Source organism: Gavialis gangeticus, unplaced genomic scaffold (assembly GCF_001723915.1).
Source record: "Gavialis gangeticus isolate Ggan-Ray unplaced genomic scaffold, GavGan_comp1, whole genome shotgun sequence".
NCBI lineage: Eukaryota > Metazoa > Chordata > Crocodylia > Gavialidae > Gavialis > Gavialis gangeticus.
The window spans coordinates 10,539,133-10,556,813 of record NW_017728980.1 but is presented as its reverse complement, the minus strand read 5'-3'; the positions used below and the strand labels follow the sequence as shown (position 1 = coordinate 10,556,813).

The window sequence follows — 17,681 nt, the reverse complement described above, 5'->3', positions numbered from 1 at the left end:
GTCAATAATGACTCCAAGATCTCTTTCTGCCTCCGTGCTCTCGAGTAGGGAGTTCCCCATTGTGTAAGTGTGCTGCTGGTTCCTACTGCCCAAGTGCAGCACCCTGCACTTGTCCATATTGAAACGCATCCTGTTCCTGTTAGCCCACCCCTGTAACCTATCCAGATCCCTCTGCAATCTCTCACTCCCTGCTAGCGTGCTCACCTCCCCCCAAATTTTGGTGTCATCAGCGAATTTAAACAGGTTTCTTTCCACCCCATCATCCAGATCGCTGATGAAGAAATTGAAATTGATGAAGAAACAGGTTGTTTGACCTGAAAGTAAATGTGAGTGTTCATATTTCCTTGACTGTCAATTAGTTTCATTTTTAGGGCTGGTGTTGTTGGAAAAGTGAGGAATCTTACTTATAATAAGTATATCTAGATCTTACATATCACGGTTCATCAGTACCAAGGAGGTCAGCAGCAATAATCTCATTTTACAGATTGGGAAATTGAGGCACAAACAAGTGAAGCAATTTGCTTAAGGTCTCCTGAATCCCAGTCCACTGCACCATCCGTCGGGTTTCACTGCCTACTGATTTTTTTTTAGGTGTGTCAAAACAGTTAAATCTCCTACATGAATCCATTTCCTTTCCATCCCAAAGGGCGCTAGAGTGCTTTAGAGTGGGCCAAATTCTCATCCCACTGAAGAGAACAGTATTGAGTCTTAAATAAAATAATCGCCTTGCCCACCATGGAGATGAGAAGGGCATATCACTGCTGAGTACAGGGAAAAGTAGTGTATTCTGTTGAAACTTCAGGGGTTGAAATCTTTCCTGGAAACCGGGTTTAACTTCCTCATTCTTATAACATGCTCTATGAAATGTTTAAATAACCACAAGTGATTACAACCTCCTAGTTATGTCTCATCAGAAAGAGGCAGTTCTGGTTTGATTCAAGTGTCGCCCCTGTTCCTTGGGCTGACTCAGAAGGATGCAGGGCAGCCTGAATTCAGTAAGCCCTTGAGAAGTCTGTCTAGCTCCTTTGCAGGAGGTGTTTTTGGTATCTCACCGGATCAGGCCCTTTTTGAGAGCTCTCTTGACTTGTCTCCTCATATAAACCATTTTTGGATTCTTGACTATTTTATGGCTGTTTTGTGCAACAGAACTTTTTTATTTTTTTTGCCTGTGGAAATCTGGAGCAATTTTTTCTTCAACAGATGGATCATATTAACTCCTGGCACCTTTCTTCATCATTTCTTTTCTGCCATTGTATGCACAACGGATGTGGGTGATGTTGAGCAAGAGCCATGGCTGTGCAGAACAGTATTTATTCAGTGTGTCATTAGAAAGGAACTGAATGTTAATCTTTTGACTTTTTGAGGCAAATGCTAAAATGTGATTGTGTACTAAGTGCATGTCTTGTACTAACCCGAAAAAAAAAGCGTACATTTCTAAAAATCTGGATTTATCCTTTTTTCTCTGCTAAAGGATATAAGCTGGGGCCTGAGCTTTGGTGGGAGCTGCTAGACACAGCCGAGATTATAAACTCTTGGCGACATGGAGCATTTTTGTGGTGTGTTTGTGCAGCACCTTTCACAGCGGTGCCCTGGGTGCTACAACAGAACAAATTCAGAGTAACAGGAGTTACTGTAACACAAGCTGGTAATAAGAAGTGTATTTTTTTTATTGATGCTCATGTCACAAAGAAGAAAAGGTTGATCCAGCTTTTGATGAGCTACAGAACACTGCAGCATCTTATAGGCCTATTGAGGCATTACAAGTCCTTTGAGGAATAATAATGACAACCTTGGACGAGGCTGTAACTCAATTAGAAGGCTGCATCTTTTACCAATTTTCTATTGTTTTTACTCATAGAGAAGCAAGAACCTATGCTGCTCTGTGTAATTTTTTACCATAGAAAATAGTCTTGTTACAAACCCTAGAACAGGTACATATACTCCAACTAGGGGAAGGGAGCTGGCTTTTAGTCGGTATGTGCTGCCTTTTGAATTTCAGGCAAGGAGACCTTCAAAGACATTCAGACATTTCCTCCTTTTTAGAGGCCTCAAAACTTCCTCACTCTCCGGGTGGATTTCCAGGAGAGGCAGGGAGGTACAAAGTTCAAAAAGGCCTAGTTCAATAGCAACTATGGCAAGGGACACATGAAAACCAGTCACTTAACTCCCATTCCTTCCTTGGTGCAGCATTGCTGGGGTGTTGAAAACTACCTTATGGGGCAGTTCAGAGCCAAACCTCGGTCCTGAACTCCATGTTTAATTTTGCACAACTGCTCTAACAATGCAGGCCCACCCTTAGCTTACAGTGTTTAAAACGAGGTCAGCTGAGTGACATCAGTGCAGCCTCCAGTATAGATGCACCTATCTCTGTTCACCTTAATTCGTGATCGATAAACCAGTGCCGCTTTTTAAAACATAGGTTCTTCTGTGCCTTTGAAACCCTGTTTTAAGTCTCTGCACACATGCAGGCTAATATAGATACCAACCGATGGGAGTAGTCATGGAGTTTTCTTTTGGTGCACACTAGCTGTGGCTAGACAGGAGCTTACCACTTTCTGGTCCACTTCAGAAACTTGTAGTAGCCACTCAATATCCAGACTTTTTGGCTCCAGGAGGCCCAGCCGGTGGTGACAGGGCAGGGTAACGTTTTCTTCGGCCACCCTCTTAAATTCTGTCTGAGCCTCAGACACCCAAATGTAGCAGAAAGCTGAAGGACAGAAATCAACAGTCAGTGACCAAGATTAACAATACACCTCCAAACCAATAGGTTCACTTGGGTCAGATTTCACCAGAGTGTTCCTCACTTGCATCAAAGAAAATGCAGTAGCTTTGCTAGTGGATCCATTGCAGTGGATTAAAAAGGGCACCTTGAAATAGCAGGTTGGAGTCACCCCGGTGTTTCAGCAGGAAGAACAGGTGGCTTTAGTCTCCAGATTTCTCAGTATCAGATTCAAAGGAAGCTTTGATTAAAAAATTAATACCCAAGTCAAAATAGTCTCACCACTCTGAATGCTCTGCCCCAACATGCAGAGTCTTATATGCACCTGCTAGCTACAAAGCACTTACTCATTTGCCAGACTTTTATCAGCCAAACTGGCCACCAAAGCACGACAGGAGATTACCTAATTCTAAGGAACGGGCTCAGTCTGCAGCTCTGGAAATAAAAAGTCAGGTTGGGCTATAGAAGTCCAGTCTTACATATGGGAGGCCCAGCACAGCACAGCTAGGTGAGTGAATTAGTCCTGAATCCTAGTTTTCATGAATTATAAGGTTATCATAAAAAGAGAGCTTGCCGTAAAAATATGCCACCCTGAACCACTAGAGGGAATCAGATCCTTAGCTTTATTTCAGATCAAGTAAAAGGAAGGAACAAGAACAGCCCTGGGAAAGCATATGCAAAACATTACATTTCGAAAGTCCGTTGTTAATAGCACAGCTCCCTGAGTCATCGTGAAACTCAGCTGCTTTAGGGTTACCTTGTGAACATGAAAGCCCGCCCGGTTCCAGTGAAATGTTGCGTGTGCGTGTGGGCTCTTTTCCCAGTACTGAGTCAGTCTGAAGGTTGGCACTGAAACCATGCAAATCACACGGCCTTGATCGGAAATGGATTGCTAGATGCTACTTTGGCTTTTGATTCGGACTGCCCCAAATTCAGAGGTCCTGGGAGAATGCTTGGCTGTCTTTAGCTCTGACAATGAAATTAGAAATACCATTTTTTTCTCTCTTGAGTTTTCACATGAAGCTTTGGGGTCTGTTTGAACATAATTTTCAAGGCAAAAATTGGGTACACTACACTGCTTGCAGATTAGCCGGCCACTTCCAGAGATCGTTGTTAAGTACAAAGGATGGCAGAAAGATATAGAAGCACATGGAGGGATCTTATGTTCTCTGAAGGCAAAGCCTCCAGATGTGTTTTACCTTAGTGATGCACTTTGCTCTCAGGGGTCGGTCACATCACCGCCAATTACCCATGTGTTTAAAAAGCACATTAAGCAGTCAGACATGTACACAGTGGTGCCACTCAATAATTATATGAATTGGGTTCCCCAAAAGTCGTGGTATACAAAAAGAAACTTCATAACTCGCTGAATCTCTTCAATGAGCTAAATTACAAACTATGCATGTCCTGTAAAATCTCTGCCCCGTGGGTGAAATCATAATTTTTATGCCTAGTTGCTCAGTCACAGGCTCACCCCAACTGCCCTTAGTATTCCTTTTTCATAGATTTTTACTTTATTTTCCTTGAAAGTCCCTAGGACAAGAAACCAGATAAGTAACCCACAAGTAATGCTAAAGGCAACTCCCTCTCCTCTTTTACGCCCTTGCATTCTCACCTTTGCTACCATGCACTTTAAAATGGGGTGGAGTCTTACTGTAATTTCACCTCCCCCACGCTGCTCTCTGCAAGAGCTAACAAGCTGTGTATCAGTCATGCTGACTAGTTTCTTTAAAGGGAAAATTATTTCCCATTCACTGGTGTCAAAGCTTCTAGTGACTACAACAAGGTCACTTTTTTTTCATCTGCCAAGTGCAATTATTTATTCCTTCTAATTATTAATACCTCCTTCCTGCTGTGGCCCCAATTGCTGGGAGACTCCTTTAATTAAGGCACTAACACTCACTAGGTGACTAAACAATTAGCTTAATTGATCTGCCGCTACAATAATTGTTCACACAGCACTGACTAAATTCCCAAAGTCCTTTGCCAGCGAAGTACTACTTCGTGTATAGTCAGGTTTGCGTTCTCTAGCATTACAGCACCTGGTTTTTGTTGCTTTCAAAGTCCTGGGCAGGAATATAGAAAGGAGATCCTTGGCTTTCCACATTTTCCAGGTGCTTGAGCACTTTTTTCCTTCCTATCCGGTTCGGGTTAGGAGGGAGAACATGGGAGTTCTCCGCCAGGATGTGGCTGTCTCCCAGTTGGTGATGGGAGGCATTCAGAAGATACAATGGGCAGATGTTTCAAGACAGGCCTTTGATTTTGGAGGCCTTTAACTCTTGGGTGCCTGATCTGAGATGCGCTGGAACTGATGCACCTTTGTCCTGCACCTTGTCAAATGCTAGGGCAGACTGATTGCAAAGTAGCGGCAAAATCCTGCCAATCTGAATGAAAGAGTTTTTTCACCCCCTTTCCACTGATTCCAGACCGTTTGCACAGCTGTAAATAGCTGGAAAGACGAAGCAGTCTCCATGTCTGAAGACCCAAACATTTAAGGCCTAGTTTTAAAATGTTGGCTGTAGCTCACTGGCAAACAGACCTCACACACTTCCGAAGATCCAGGCACAGCCTCAGACAGAAGCACCATGAATTACTATGAAGTAAGGTGTGGGAAAATTAATAATTTATCTCACTGATGGAAACAGGCACTAAAGACTGAGCCTAAGGATCCCATGGCTTATTTTAATGATTCATTACTGGGTGAAGAACAAGACTTCTTTTAAGTTTTCTACAGCATACAGTGAGAGCAGGCAGGCAGCAAATAGAGAGATGAGATCAAATGAAACCAGATTTTGCCAATTAACATTTTAAGCTGTATATTAAAAAAAAATCTGACAGAAAAGGGCAAGCACCACCTATGGCCCTTCCTAATTTTTTGCGTGGATATCTCTGGGCTGATAAGATTGAATGTGTACTGTTTTACTAGCACCTGCTTAGTACATGGTGCTGTAGTAAAGCAAAGAAAAGTAGGAGCAATGGGCCGCTACACTGCACTTCCACAGCTTCTTACGAGACTATCAGCCACACGAGGGCAGATTCCACCAGTATAAGATGTGCGGTGCCCTGACGATGTAGATTAACAAGCGGTCAGTTCTTAGAGTAGGGGTGGGCCGAATATGGCCCGCAGGCCAGATCTGGTCCTCCAGCTGATTGGGGTCACCCGCCAATCGATTGGATCTGGCCCGCAGCTGCCCCTGCAGTGCTCCGCGTGGGGCTGAGCCCCATTCAGGGCAGCCCGTACCTTGCCAGCGCACACGGCTTACCAGTGGGGCTGCTCCCAGAGTAGCTGCAGGTGCCTGGGTACTGCTCAGCTCCTCTCACCTCCAGGGGTGCCTCCTCCTTCTGCTCCTGCCCCTGCAGTGCCACTCCAGGCGGGGAGGAAGTTTCAGCCAGGTGGCTCCTACCCCAGGGCGTGGGACTCTAGCTCCTGGCTCCCACCAAGAGGGTGAAGTGGGTGGAAGGCAGCCTGGAGCCCCACGTGCTGGGGCGACAGCCACCTGGCTGAAGCTTCCTCCCCACCTGGAGTGGTGCAGCAGGGGCAGGAGCAGGAGGAGCCACGGCTGGAGGCAAAGGGAGCCAAGCGACACCCGGGTGGCTGCAGCTGCGCCGGGGGCAGCTCCACCGATAAGCTGTGTGAGCTGGTTGGGCCTGGGCCACTGAGGGTGGAGCCGGGCAGGGCTCAGCCCCATGTAGAGTGCCGTAAGGGCAGCCGCGGACTGCAATGCCTGGATGAGCTCTCCTGCACATGCCTCCTCCTCCCTCCCCTTACCCCTGGCTAGCTCCCGGGACTTAGCACCCCCCTCTACACCCCTTCCTACGCCTCCCCCCACCACCGCAGGGACCACCCTGCAACCCTGCCCCATGATCCTGGCCTTGCTAACCCCTCTCGCTCTTGAACACCACTCCCCGCAACCCATCCGGGGCCCAGTACTACGTAGGGAGTTCTGGTGAGTTGTTGCAGCCAGGGGAACCGAGGGATGTGGGGTGCTGACCTGGGCTGTGCTAAGTCATCAAAACTCTCTTTGTGACCCCCAGGCCCAAAGAAGTGCCCACCCCAGTCTTACAATCCCATCTCCTACAGAGTCAATATGTAGGGTCTGAATCATACACCTCACCCAGACAAAACACCCAGTGCCCCAAGGTCCCCCATGAACCCTGGCGTCCTATGGCGGTCCTCATTCCAGGTTTGCACAGTCCTGACTCAGCCTCAGCCTCATACCAACTCCCACAGATGCCCTGGGAGGTTTCATCTTTCTGAACAAGAACCATGAGTCTGATGCGGTTTGGTGATTCCTATATTGCACAAGCTTTGACTCTTATGTCTTGGCTCAGAGTCTGTAAAAATGAGCTTGCTGTGTAGCCCCTAGGCTTGCTGATGTGTCACTTAGCACACTGTAAAACTGTACACTTGGCTCTATATTTTTGGTGAAAGAGCTGTAATACTGTATTTAAATGCTTGTACTTGAACCGAAAGACGATGACTTGGTCACTCCCCACACAGGCCCTCCTAACGAAAGGAGAGTTCCTCTTCCATCCCAGGCTAATGTTTTTGTATTAAAATGACTACTATTTAACACAACTATGTAATATACTGGAGATTTACCTGTTCCATAAGGGTACTGTTTATCTGAAAATCAGAAGCAACTTTTTATTTTAAAATATTGAGTGCCAGTTCTTTATGCCCTCTAGGATCTTCCTTTTGAAGCAGTTCCCTGGGCTGAGGCCAATGTTTTCAAACGTGACCCTTAATTTTGAATGCCTCAGTTTTTGGGGGCTCAGTTTGAGGCAGTTGAAAAGGCCTGATTTTCAGGAAAATATCCATCTTCTTGAAGGTTTTTCAGGATACCAGTCTCTCTTTCCTGCAGCTGAAATCAGCAGGATGACCACCACGCTGCTCAGCAAAAGTATGGATGACAGAATTGAGCCCTTCCTTGGTTCACCAGAGCTATGAGGCTGCATGCACATATGGATACATTTTTGTACATGTACCAAGCAAATGCACCAACCTATCCTCGTGTATACACTTTCCCACAAATGTACAAGATACTCGTATGCAGCTCCCCATTTACTTACAAATGAATTGGAAACATGCACATATATAAGTACACATATATAAGTACACACACAATAAACACAATGCAGGGGCACAGCATTGGCTAATCACCAGATGAATACATTTGCAGTGCACACAGGCAGATTAACCACACAGAAAGAGATAAGAAGATAACATATTTTATCAGCATATCTACTTGTAAGTAAATTATAATGCTAAAAGCTAAAGCATCCTAGATTTGTGCATTAACTGCAAAAGAGAGGTTAAACTGGGGAATAATGCAAGTAATACATTTTAAGTAAGTTTTGCTACAAACATCTGCTGACTACTAGGGAGGTAGAGATAAAGTGAATGGCCTAGAAATGGTTTAGAAACTTCTGGATATAGGGAGCCCATTAAGTAACATACTTGGAATCACATGCAAAATATGCTTGCTACCCATAATCATTTGAAAACTGATGTTTAAAATTGATGTTAAAACCTGTCAGGCCTTGTTGTGGTATTTAACTGTAAAACACATTTTCAGCTAAACTTCTCCTGGCTCATTTTAGCTTTCTCTAAGGTGAAGGTTGCCAGAGATCAAGGTGATGTTAGTCTGAAAAGCAGAGGCAGCCTGCAATTTTCTTGCAATTTGGTCACAGCTAAAGGCAGCTTGGGCTCCCATCAGGCAAGTAGGAGGAGACTTTTATGGCTCGCTGGTGTGTTTGCAAGGGGAGGGCCTCAGAGTCAGTAAGGCACTCAGGCACGTGCTCAAGTCCTGAATTAAGACTGCCATTCAGCTAAGTGCAGAGCCAATCCACTCCAGCTGGGAATCTGAATCCAACAGGACTTTAAAAACTACTTCAGTGAAACATGTTCATAAGCACTGTTCCTAATTAAGGCCTCAACAGCTAATGCAGTTGACATGATGGCCATGGTCAAATCACAGACTCAGGGCACCCTGTCCTCAGTACTGTTTCCTTCTTGTTATACGTAATAGGGAACCTCAGTGCCCAGGGCTGAACAAATGGCATCTTTTACATAGATATACAAATCCTGCCAAGGAGTGCTATAATTAACTCTTCAATGCGGGACCCAGCAATTGTCAAGATACATGAAGTTTACCCATTCCCCGTATTAGGGTCTTTTATATGGGTATTCTTCCTTTTTTATTTCTATTATAGTAGTTCTTAAAGACCTGATTCATGATTTTAAACTAGATCTAGGCACTGTATACAGAATACAAAACTGTCTCTTCTCCCTACATCTAACCACCTATGGGAACTTTGAAGTTAACTACTATTTCCCTGTCATCTGACACTTTCTCCACAGCAGGACAGTCAATGGGAAGCACGGAAAGTGATGTAGAAACCACTTTTCAGCAAAAGTTGCTTAATCCAATACTAGAATAAAGAAAAATCCCTGCTTAGGTCTGCAGTGAGGATGTCTGAGTTGTACTGCAGGTCCCAGCATTTATTCAATAGTACTCCAGAGATTTCCCTTTCTCTAGCTCTTTGCATCCATGCATCTCTGAGTGCACTCTGGATGGAAATATGAAAGTGAAATGAGTGTGGAGGATGCTCAAGGCATCCACCCTGTAGCAGAGAGGAGACTTCATCTCAGAGTGTAAGATTTCTCAGATAGGATTACAAGTCAGGGATGTCTCTATTATTGGGGCTCAACTCAAGACCTCTTAAAAGGAGCTTGATTTTCAAAACATGCTGAGAACTGGTCCTCTGAAAATCAGCCTCGACATCTCAAGCAAGCAGCTGCTCACACTTTCTAAATAATTCATATGGGTTCAGTAGAACTATTTGCTTGTGTTTAAGGCTGTGTGTGTGTGTGTGTGTGTGTGTGTGTGTGTGTGTGTGTCTAAGCACCCAAGCAACAGCTGATATCCAGAATCTTTGTCCAAATTAATATTTAAGAGAAACAAAACAAAACAAAAAATGAATGAAAAGGAGAGATGACAGCCTGTAACTGTTTCTTTGACTCACCTCTAAGTCTCTGACATGCTTTTATGTGCAAAGAGTTTGATCCTGCTCAACTCTTAAAGGAAAAAAAAAATCACTGGCTAAGCGTATTTCTGTTAAAACAAAGACCCACTCTCCATCTCAGCTCATGTTCCTGTTTGATGAATCTATCTATTCCTTGAATTGAAATCTGGCATTTTAGAGTTAGAAAAGGACACTGGCAGCTAGTTTCATGGCCAAAATGTACATTTCCTGTAAAAATTTCACAAGGGCCTAAAAGTGACTTCAGGAGCCTAAGTCCATTGACAGGCAATGATGCTTGATTTATGTTTAGCACTGCTTGAAGGGCCAAATCCTGTTATCTGCACACCAGAAAGAGACTCACTGATATAAAGAAGGGTGCCAGCACACCACTAAGAAAAGTTTGACACCCCTAGGAGCTCTGTCTATGGATACATGTGTGTATGTGTGCATAGTGGGTACACAAATACAAATAAACACAAATAAAGGAGCGGTAGGAGGATGCAATGAGGGTGCAAAAGAACTGCAGGAAGCAAGGTGAAATGTTGAGCTACAGAATGATGACCCATCTCTTCCACCCATGGGGCCTTGAATTTAATACTGGCATTATGAGACCACTACTAAACACTGTGCAATGGCAGATAACATACTACCGCTTTAGAAACATGCATTAAGCCTCACAACTTTTATTAGACCAACTCAAAGAGTTGCAAAAATTCTTCCAAGTTGGTCTTAAGAAAAGAGCTCAGATTTACCTAAGAACCATGTCTGCCCATGTCCTTAGATCAACACGGCTACAACCTATACCCCTTAAGCCTCATAATGCCTCTCTACAGCAGACATGATTTCCCCAGATTTAAGGCTGGTTGACCTGCAGCACTGAAAGGGTGAAGTGGACTTGTTTCAGAGCCGTGAGTAGAATCCAGGAGTCCCACTTCTCAGGCCAGTGCACTAACCATTAGAGAGCATTTCCCCTTTGTTTTATGTTTCCCATTGGCATTCGCCATCCCACAGTTAATATTTGGTTATGCTTGATAGTGTTTTAAGCAAAGCAAATGTAAAATGGTGTCTTTTTACACGGGGACGGCTATTTTACATTCTTTTTGCAAGGGAAGGAGAAGATGGGGGTGGCTGGAAGTCTCCTAAGGATAATTAACTCAGTCAAGGTTATGCTCTGGGACATCTGTTTTTTGTATTCTTTGGCAGGCAGAGGGAGAGAGGTCATGGGTCACCTTCTCCCGAGAGCTTGAAAGCTCCAAGTGACCAAGCTCCAGCCCCCAGTGCATGCCGCCTGCAGCCCGCTGCCTTCCTCGTTGCGATTTCAGGAATTTGGTTGCAAGGCGAAAGTGTCGCGAATAAAAAATGTGAGCGCACAATCAGCTCCCACAGGGACCAGCTAGCTGTGTTCAAAACAAAGAGGTCAGTGGTGCCTATCTGTATAAATGCAGTGGTACAGCAGTCCTCTCTAATTGAAATCACATGCGTTTGGGCCTGAGGTTTCCATAAGACTCCTGCACAGAAATAAATAAAATAAAAGGGAGGGAACACACATGTTGCTGAGTTTCTAAACGATGACGCGAGGCGTCTGGAATCAGAACTGCTGCAGAGCTAATGAGGTCCAAGCCAAACTGAAAATGAGTGTTTCATGGAGGAAAGCATTCATTTTTAAAAGCTAGCAGGGACTAAAGCAGGGAAAGCAGGAGGGGCTGAAGTCTGGCTGGCGCTGGGCCGGCTCATGCCAAAAGAAATACCACCCGCTGCAGGAGCCTGCGCGGGAGTTGGCCATCCTTGCGCTGGCTCCTCCAAACATGTTACAGAAAAGCCGCTCCTTCGGCTTTCAGTGACAGCATTATGGATACAGCACTGTTATCAGCAGGGCTTCCTCCACATATGAACGTGCGAATGCTTCTGGGGTACAGTAGCCTGGGAGCTGTCCCTGGGCAGGATATTCCTCCTCGTGGCAAGAAGAGCTCACGTAACTGGATGCGGTACTCAGAGATCAAAGGTGGCCAGGCACTAAGGTCTTGTTCTTGCCAGTGGTTCCAAGAACAAAGCCCCACAGCCTCTTGCTGAAGTCGCTGGGGCTGTGCACAGACATAAGGTCCAGGGCACTGACGTATCTCTGGCAATAGTGAATGAAATCTCGGGTCTAATGACATCAATGGGAGATTTATCACTGACTTACTCTACGATTACAGGATAGTAGGGTTGGAAGGGACCTCAGGGACCATGTAGGCCAACTCCCTGCTCAAGGCAGGATTGTGCATGGCTAATACATCCCAGTCAAGCGTCTGTCTAACCTGTTATTAGAGCCAGGATTTAACCCAGCATCCCAAGGGATGCTAGAAGATGAGACTGAATCAAGCCCTTATTTTGGTAGGGCTTTTGCAGAGTCAACCAATGTCTAGGCACTGGGATTATTACTTATTCTTCTTTACAATTTTCTTGACAGTCAATATTTAGATCCAGGAGGAAGTACCAGATTTACAGCCCTGGAGACCAAAGTGAACAAAAACCAAGATACCAGAGCTGTGTCTTTTGATTGTAATGGTTTGCAGGATGTTTATGCAATGAAAGGTGTGAAGTCCCTAGGTCTTTAGCTAAGATCCCAGGCATTTTATCAGGAAGAGTCCCGGTGTCCCTCTTTACAACACCAGATAAACTACTGGAGACCTTAGCTGGTCGCAGACTATATGTATTAGATTTGTACAGGAGCTAGTCAGTACCTGTCACGGATATGTCTGGGGGTTTACATTCCCAGTGCTGCCTCGGATGCTATCTCGGGCTGTGTGAATGTATCTGGGGCACTTTGCTGAGGACGAGAGAAAATGAAACGGGTCATCATGAAAATATGAGCTACTTTGCTGCCTTTTCTTAAACAAATACTTCTCACTTCAAAACAAGGCCAAGAAGGTTAGAGAAGGTTGATGAGGAAGGTGTTAAATACTAATGCTTTATATTTTTATGGTTTCTTTCATATGTGCAAACAAGTTCACCATAAACTGCAACAAACTGCCCACAACACAGGATCTCTTAAATCATCCTGATTTAAGAGATGGCACAAGGGAGGCTAAAAGGTGAGTGAGGTGACTTGCCTGAGCTACACACAGAATCAGGGCCAGGGGCAGGAAGAAAAATTAAGGGTGAAATCCTGTGTTTACTGACATCAATAAAAAAAAAACCGCTGCATTGATTTCAAGGGAGGCAGGAGTCCATTTTGAGTGTCCTGACTCCCATGACCCTGCTATAACAACTAGAATACATCACCTTGTTATTTGTACATTAGTGGCATACAGAAGCCATCCAGACCGGGCTTCCAAGGTGCTAGGAGCTGTACAAATCCACACAGTGAAATGCTGGCATCCTTGAAATCACTGGCAGTTTGTCCCTTCATTTCAATGAAGAAAGGCTTTCATCCACAGTAAGAGTTCAGGCCTCAAAGAACTTACCTTCTAAACAGACATGGCAGATCATAAGGCAGATTGTAAGGATCTTCAACTCATGTAAGTCAACATGAACTCAAAAGTACTATGAGGATTTACACTAGCTAAAGGTCTGGCATAAAGGTTTACCTCCTTCCAGGGCACCCATGGGGTAAAACCCTCCATCCACTTGCCCTAATACAATCCCACTGACTTTGCTGGAGAGATAGCAGAGCAGCTAGGCAAAACTAGACTTGAGCCTTTGCAGAGATCCCAATATAAAAATGTAGGGATGCCAGTTGCTTCTCTAACTCCTACTCAACTAAGGACAGGAGCCCCTAAATGTGCACTTTCCCCACACGATCCAAGGAACCAGAAATGAGATGGAGGTGGAGGTCAACTGAGATACTTAGCTCTGAAGATTCAAGGCAAGGGAAGGTTTGAAAATGATTATATTTGGGAGGATGGCAAGCAAGTTACCTCAACAAACCAACATCAAACCAAGCTTCCCGTTTCCTAAGACTTCAAACAAGTTCTCAGAAAAGTGCAGAATAGTAATTTTGTTTTTCTTTACAGGAGCGTGATTTTTTTTTTAAGCTCACCTCTGGTTGTGGGGAGAGGAAGGGAGAAGACGGTGTTCAGAAGTAAACCCAGGGCCTTTTTGCATTTTCACAATAATACACATCAAAGTCTAATAAACTTCTAGAGTACAAGCTTCCTTGTGAACCACTTTCACGTTACCTTAGTGAAATGCTCGGTTGTGTTCCCGTGACTGTACGTAACCTGGTATGACATGCCACTTACCCACTACAAGCATTGCTAATATGATACAAAATGACTGCCTAATGTATTAACACACTGTCACTTTTCATACTCTCCTATTCACTCATTCTCCGACACAGCCACAGCCTCCCTCAGGCAAAAAATGAACAACAGTAACAGCTCCAATCACCCCTTTGTCTTGCAACAAAAGATACCGGTGTATCAAATCCTCGGTCATTTCTGAATGAGAGGTTGTGGCCCCAGAATCTGAGCACAGGACTGGGCACCAGGAATGATCAAATCCAATTCTAGGTATAAACTCCATCTTTAAGCTGGGGCCAATTTTCTTTGCCTCAGTTGCTTCACTACACAGCATGGGTGTGGTGATTAATTAGTTAGTTGATGGAAATTAATTTTGGAAAATGGAAAGTAAAGACTAGAGGCTGGATTCATGTCATTCCACTGTCTGCAGTCAAGTTCCTCCTAATTCATACCAGTGAAAGTAATAGGAGGATCAGGCCTTAGTAATCTCCTTAGTATTATTTAATACCCTTTTCTACATCTCTCCAAAGATTTGGCTGAGCTGAAAGCCAGTGGCAAGCAGGCACTTAGAAATCTGGGTTGTAAATTGAGCTTACTACATATCCCCCTTCAGCCGTTCCAGCACTCTTTCCACTACTGTGAGGAGTTAAGGCATTGCTACACATTCGCTGATGTCTCCCACCAGACAAGAGGTAAAGCTCCATAAATCATGCTGTCTGAACCACAGCTCCAGCCCAAGTCAGGCAAGGAGGAATGTAAACCCTGCTGTATACAGTGGAAGCTAAACAGGCATATTGGATTTAAGGAACTGGGCATTTTTGCTACCACCCAGGCTCAAAAGAGCTACCAAAGCCTTGTTTGTGTCATGGAGAAAAAATACTCATCTTGCATTTCTAGAAGGCGCTGTGTCTGGAAGGATCCTATGGCGCTCAGATTTATAAACTGGCGGCCAAAACCTGCCCTTTTTAGACACGTGACAATGCCCATTGACTTCCAAAAAGGCTACTAATAGGAGACAGGCAAGCATCATTCAGTAGGACTTTTCTCCACTACGGAAAGGAAGTCACCTCCGAGGTAGGGCACAGCAGCTGTTTTAACTGCAGGCATTACCAGTGCCTTTGAAGTCTCGAAAGAGACTGAAAGGTTCTAGCTCAGAGATTACAAGATAAAGGGACTGCAGAGAGCTAAAGAAATGGCAAATATAAGTGACAGATATGTTTGGCCAAGTAGCATACATTGATTAGATATATTCTTCCTTTAAAACAACTACTCTGCATGAACAGCTGAATGGATCGGTGCAGCACTACCGCCCATATTCAAACACGCATCACACAGGCACAAAGCAGTCGGAAGAGGATTCAGTTTCCAACAGGACTAAAATTTACCATTTGAGCAGGAAATCCCTGGAGGCAAATCAACTTGGCTCCATGGACCTCGGTGAATTTGCACCAGTTTGTATCAGGAGAGGATCTGGAAGTAAATCCACATCTACATTGCAATGTTTTAGCAGTCTGGGTTTTTTTTTGTGCTCTGAGTGCATCAACTGAACTATATCACAGTGACATGCATCCACCCCTCCTAAGCTTGAGGTACTTTATTAATCATTGCATCTATTCTGTTTAGTGCTTGTTTAAATGAGCAGTTCTGCATTTGGGGCCAGTATCCCAGGATGCAATGTTCTGCTATTCAGACTGCTGCCATGTAGCAAGAAGGACCAACCCTGAGCACTATGATCAAGGCAGTAATTAATATGGACTGGATATCACATGTATTTGAAGGCATGCAGGAAGATGAATTTGGCTCTGGAAGTTCACAAGGCTTTCCTGTAAGGTTATGGGTATTGGATGAGGAGGGGGGGAGTAGGACAATGAAACAGAGATGTTACCTCTGCCAGGCATTTATCTGGAGCAGCTTTACACTATAAAATACTGCTTCTGGGCTCAGCCATCTCACCGTGCAGCTTAGATAATTTATTCCAATTCTTAATTGTTACATTTTTGTCATGTTGCATTTTATTTACTTAGATTGGGGGCTGGAGTAGAGTGGGCGCTAAGGCAATTGGTTGATAGCCCATAAGTCCAAGGCCATAGCAGCAACTTTCATGGTGCAGCCCTGTCAGATTCCAACAAATCTGCAAATTCTGTTAAATACTTTGTCACACGGACACGAGAAAGGAATAGGGGCTGGTGGGATGAAGTAGTGCTGCAGAACAGAGGTGACCAGAAAGTCAAGTTGTGGGCTGCCATTTCCCTAGAGATCTGTGCAGAGCTCGCCCCTGCAGAGAGGTCTCCTTCGCGTGTTGAGACCACCATTCTGAAGCTCAGCACCCCCAGTTGCTACCAGTCAGCTGCTAACCATCTTCATGCTCAGGGAGGTTTGTGATGCTGGGAGCCAGGTGCTCCTGTGCCCCGTCACAAAGCTGGGCAATGCACAGGGGGTTCTTGCCAGCCTTGCACAAATGGGGTTCCTGAATTATGTAAGGCTGAAGATGAGACATGCATGCCTATTCTTTGCTTTCTGTAGCAAGCCAAAGACTTTATCAGCAAGAAGTGTATTTCTCCATTACATTTCAAGGCCTTATTGAACACCATGGAAAATCCACCAGTATAGTAAGTAAGGTCAGCTGGCATGGGCCAGGATGCTGGGATATTTAGATTTGTAGCCCTGTTTCTTGAGATAAGCCAGAGGGAACTTGTTCCCCAGAGTGCTGCGAACATTACTGGAACTGCGATTCCTCCTGTCACTCTGGGAGACCCAGCGTATCTGCTACCTCCTTGGCTTATGGAGCATTTTACTGCTTGCTTGGGCAAGAGCACATGCTACTACAGCTGCAGGAGCTGCCACCAGAGTATGGAGAGATCCTAGTTACGCTACCGTTTAGCCTTACCCATCAGGGCTCGAGCCTCTTTCCAACTAGCTGAAAGCAGGATGAGACCTATCTGCAGAGCAGATTATCCCACAGCTGCCCATTGCAGGTTTTTTATGCCATCCCCTCGATCACATACCTATTTTTTGCATGTTCTGAAGTGTGGGCCACTATCCAATCGCAAAGGCTGCCTGAGCTATAGGCCGCTGCTGGGGGAAGCCCCGATCAAGAAGATGCACATATGCTGTGCCTGCCAGACATGCCCGTGACCTTTGTACAAAAGAGGAATCCATGTCTCACTTGGCATGCATCCTAGTTTCAAAGTGAGGGATGCCCTAAGTATGGCTGAAGAGGCAGAGCCCTTTCCACAAGGAAGCTTCTTGGTATCGATGTCCTGACAGTAAGAGAGCCGTGCCGAAGAGCTCCAGTACCTCGCTGGTCTCTGGTGAGCATGAATACTGTTTCCAAGAAGCTGAATGGAAGACAAATCCGGCATTCAGGCAACAATTGAGCCAATGTACTAATTGGATGTGAAAAGGTCAGGCATATTATCAAGGAACATACTGTAAAGGTCAGGTGGAGTATATACAGCCAAGCCTGGAAGGAATGGGAAACACCCGTTCGTGTCCAGCTAAAACTCATCTTTGCACGTTCACCTCCCTTTTGCTGCACAGAAAGGGGCTGATGACGATGTTAACCCACAAAAATGTGTAGGTTATTCACTTTTATTAATTAAACTTTTGTCTTCCTCTCATTCAGTCCCTGGGAAAGTCTTTACATCAGCTTGTCAGAATGACTCCCTCAATTCAAGAGCTGGGTACATCAAGAAGGGCCTCCGGTATTA

At 44.9% G+C, this 17,681-nt stretch overlaps 1 protein-coding gene across 2 annotated transcripts in view; it reads right to left on the bottom strand.

The window, feature by feature from the left end:
• Window positions 1-17,681, bottom strand: part of CLMP (CXADR like membrane protein) — a 76,889-nt gene that overhangs the window by 18,095 nt on the left and 41,113 nt on the right. For both annotated transcript variants that reach the window (XM_019509867.1, XM_019509859.1), the window contains one exon: window positions 2,550-2,707. In XM_019509867.1, coding sequence (XP_019365412.1) covers window positions 2,550-2,707 — 158 coding nt within the window. The remainder of the gene's footprint in view (window positions 1-2,549; window positions 2,708-17,681) is intronic.